This window comes from Salvelinus sp. IW2-2015, unplaced genomic scaffold (genome assembly GCF_002910315.2).
Source record: "Salvelinus sp. IW2-2015 unplaced genomic scaffold, ASM291031v2 Un_scaffold5590, whole genome shotgun sequence".
NCBI classification, from domain to species: Eukaryota; Metazoa; Chordata; class Actinopteri; order Salmoniformes; family Salmonidae; genus Salvelinus; species Salvelinus sp. IW2-2015.
Window position 1 is genome coordinate 46,262 of NW_019946855.1, and position 4,190 is coordinate 50,451.

The 4,190-nt window shown below is 44.7% G+C and overlaps 1 protein-coding gene across 1 annotated transcript; it reads right to left on the minus strand.

The window, feature by feature from the left end:
* Nucleotides 1-469: 469 nt before the first annotated feature.
* On the minus strand, nucleotides 470-1,284 carry LOC112078374 (guanine nucleotide-binding protein G(o) subunit alpha-like). Its single transcript, XM_024144643.2, has 2 exons — nucleotides 1,135-1,284; nucleotides 470-779 (listed from the first exon to the last, which is right to left on the minus strand). The coding sequence occupies exons 1-2, from the start codon at nucleotides 1,211-1,213 to the stop codon at nucleotides 589-591; spliced, it is 270 nt and encodes an 89-aa protein (XP_024000411.1). The 5' UTR covers nucleotides 1,214-1,284; the 3' UTR covers nucleotides 470-588.
* Between the last annotated feature and the right edge of the window lie 2,906 nt (nucleotides 1,285-4,190).

Here is a 4,190-nt window from a genome sequence, read left to right on the forward strand (position 1 = left end):
TTCAAATAGGACACCTGCTACTTATTTAGCATTGTGTGTGATGTGTGTGTGTTTATCAATTAGCTAAAGACATTAGTAGTTATTAATTTACATCAGATGAGGGAACCGTCTGGTTGGCCTTCAGGAACACCTGGTCCTCCGTGAAACCCCTCGAGGTCCACAGAGAGCTTGCGTCCAATTGGCACACTATTCGCCGATTTAGAGCAGTCTTTTGATCAGGGCCCACGGGGCTCTGGCTTGAAGTAGTGCACTACATGGGGAATAGAGTGTATTTGGACATGACCAGAGGGGCTTAGAATAAGCCAGAGATGAGGAAACCTCTGTAGTTATTTTAGCGTAAAGCCAAGTCATTAAAACAAAAGGAAATTAAGCTCATGAGGCATTTATAAGTTACATTCTTCAAGAATCAATGGGCCAGTTGCTAAGTCCAAAAATGTACGTAGCAACTGCTGATTGACCCTTTAAGGTTATGATTTGGTGAGGGGAAGCTGAGTCTAGCTCTGTACCGAGGGAAACTTCCCCCCCAGAGCCCAGAAGCCAACCAGCACCATCAGAACTGTTAGAACTCATAGGAACTCTTAGAACCAATCAAAGCAGAGAGACGGCCTCTAGGTTCTCTTTGATGATGGTGTCCATGACGACCTGGAAAACAATCTGTACGTTGGAGGTGTCCGTTGCCGTGGTGAAGTGGTGGTAGATGAGTTTACTGGGCGTGGCGTTGAGAGACACAAACATTCCGGCGATGTATCGGGCCGCAGCGTCCACGTCACAGTCTGCACCTGAGGAGGGAGAGAGAGAGAGAGAGAGGGAGAGAGGGAGAGAGAGGGAGAGAGAGGGAGAGAGAGAGATGGAAGAGGGAAGAGGGGGAGATGGAAAGAAAGAGGGTGTAAGGCAATACCGTTTTCAGAGTTAGTTACATTTCATGATAATACAACATCTTATCAACATGGCTTCATCTGATCTCAAGCCTGTATATTGTTATTTTATCAATGACAAACATCAAAGGCCATTTCATGTCATACACCAATGGATTGCAATAGCATTATCAGTCTGGTCACATATGTTTTACATATTGCGTGTGGTGCACGTGTCGTGTGTGTGTGTGTGTATTAGGGTGTGGTCAGCGTGACTGACCTTTGAACTGCGGCACATACAGCCGTAGATGCCGCCCCGAATGTAAAATCTTCTCTTGAAAAAGATCGATCTTGTTCATAAATAAGATCTGCAATAAACAACAATACAATTAATAAATAAAAAAATATCCGACATCCCTGGTCGGCAATTATACGCAAATAATAAGTAGTAAACAAATATACAGATGAACAATAGGGAGGTGTTTCAATCAATATTCAAATCAATATTTCAAAACAAGAATAATATTGTGGTTACTCGGTGAAACCATGTACTGTAAATACACTTCATGTGATACGGATATAACTGCAGAATTATACTACTCACTCAATCAACCGGAAATGCCAGTTGTATGAACGGTCAAATCTGTACATGTGATTGGGAGAGCGATCACTGGCGAATTCAATTCAATGACCTAGTGAAGCCATGGCTTACAGGAGGATTGATTGATCTAGCTGTCGACAGTATATGGTGGTGTGAGGTCAAACACACACACTGTCCCTGACTGACTGGTCCCTTTCACAGTACACAACACCTCAGTGGCTGCATCCCAAACGGAGTGCTATTCCCTATACAGTGCACTATTTTGACCAGGGCCATATGAGGGACATAAGGGAACAGGGTGACAACTTGGTTCACTGTAGTGGTTCACTAGTTGACCAGTTAAAAGTCTATGAGGAGTTGTCATTCTACCTGGCTTTGGTTCATCTGGTTAAAAGAACAACAACGGGCTAGATAATGATGGATGAACTGATGAGAATGAAGAGAATAATGAGAGAGTGTGTGTGTGTGTGTGTGTGTGTGTGTGTGTGTGTGTGTGTTGTGTGTGTGTGTGGTGTGTGTGTTGTGGTGTGGTGTGGTGTGGTGTGTGTGGTGTGTAATTAACACGGGGGAACAGTGGGTGGAGGGTTACAGGTTAGCAGACTCACAGACACGCCCTGATAGATTAATTACCCGGTCTCACACACATACGCACGCACACACCACCACCACACCAAGTGGGCATTAAAAACATACTAAAGGAGGTCCCATTAAACAAGCTCGTTACACTGTCTTTCATTTGATGAGGACGGGTGTGTGTGTTGGTGTGGGCTGGAAGCAAGCAGAATGCACACCTAAATTACTGTTCGCTGTTTAATTACAAGTGACAAGGGACCTACTAGAACAAAGGCTGTGGTCGGTCGTGTGTGTGTGTGTACGCGTGTGTAGTGTGTGTGTGTGTGTGTAGGTGTGTGGTGACAAAGACATTGCAGAGGCATGTCCACTCAGAAGCCACGAGTGACATAAATGACAAGTGAGAAAGATGGAGAAAGACTTCCTCCATGTTTGCTTCACTCATCCGTTCCCACTCTGTCCTCCCCATGGACTCTATGCGTAACAGTGAGTGTGTGTGTGTGTGTGTGTGTGTGTGTGTGTGTGTGTGTGTGTGTGTGTATAGTGTGTGTGTGTATAGCGTCTTCTCCATCCTGTCCATTAGCAAAAGGACAACTAGAGGACAACCATGTCAACCAAACTCTGTTTAGACTTGGCCAAGTAGCTGTAACTATCAATGGAAGAGTTTCTGTACGGATGGGACTTTTCTAGACACAATTTTAAAAAAAATCACGGCGAAATCTGTGTACTGCAATATTTGAATAAAAAAATAAATGAACTTGCATGCTGTGCTAGTTTGGCATATTTTCTTCTAGCCCAGTCTGGGCTTAATTCTCATTGCTGGTTACATTATCTCTTCCCAAATACCATCTCTTACCAAATACCATTCTTTCAGACTGTTGACGTCGTTGACGGTCCATCTGTTCTCTCTCATTACTCCTGGGCATTCTAATTCCAGCGTGTACACGGTTGTTTACAAGCGTAAAAAAAAGAGCTTTTCATTTGAATTGGGCTTTAGACAACTCTAGTAGAGGACCCATGTATGGTGAGACACACCCACTCTATTGTTAACCCCACATCTTTACATGTCATTTCCCTGATGAACACTATACAATTACTACACATGGTCTGACCGTGACAGGCGCTATATTACTAATGTTACTGTTTTATCTAATGATCTCCCCTCTTTCAGAACCGCCTAACAGGAGAGTCTGAAACTCTTCTCTTCCATCTGCAACAACATCTTCTTCAAGAGTACCTCAATGGTAAGAGACAGTCTCTATATACTGTAGGACCTCAATGGTAAGAGACAGTCTATATACTGTAGGACCTCAATGGTAAGAGACAGTCTATATACTGTGTGACCTCAATGGTAAAGGACAGTCTATATACTGTGTGACCTCAATGGTAAGAGACCGTCTATATACTGTAGGACCTCAATGGTAAGAGACAGTCTCTATACTGTAGACCTCAATGGTAAGAGACAGTCTCTATACCGGGGTACCTCAGTACTAACAGAGTCTCTATACCGGGTACCTCAGTGGTAACAGAGAGTCTCTATACCGGGTACCTCATGTGGTAACAGAGAGTCTCTTATACCGCGGGTTACACCTCAGTGGTAACAGAGAAGTCTCCTATACCGGGGTACCTCAGTGGTAACCAGACAGTCTCTATACCGGGTACCTCAGTGTAACAGACAGTCTCTAACGGGCCCGTACCTCAGTGTAACAGACAGTCTCTGTAACGGGGTACCTCAGTGGTAACAGACCGTCTCTTAACGGGGTACCCTCAGTGGTAACAACAGCTCTGTAACGGGGTACCTCAGTCGTAACAGACAGTCTCTGTAACGGGGTACCTCAGTGAACAGACAGTTCTCCTAAGTACGGGTACCTCAGTGGTAACAGACAGTCTCTGTACCGGAGGTACCTCAGTGGTAACAGACAGTCTCTGTAACGGGTACACTCAGTGGTAAACAGACAGTCTCTGTAAACGGTACCTCAGTGGTAACAGACAGTCTCTGTAACGGTACCTCAGTAACAGACAGTCTCTGTAACGGTACCTCAGTGGTAACAGACAGTCCTCTGTAACGGGTACCTCAGTGTAACAGACAGTCTCTGTCCGGGTACCTCAGTGTACAAGACAGTCTCGTGACGCGGTACCTCAGTTGTAAAACAGACAGTCTCTGT

What these genes read in the sequence shown, in the direction of transcription:
- LOC112078374 (XM_024144643.2), bottom strand. Translation starts at nt 1,213, where the DNA reads ATGAACAAGATCGATCTTTTTCAAGAGAAGATTTTACATTCGGGGCGG. An exon ending in GTATGTGCCGCAGTTCAAAG is followed by an intron (nt 780 to 1,134) that starts GTCAGTCACGCT and finishes CTCCCTCCTCAG; the next exon opens with GTGCAGACTGTGACGTGGAC.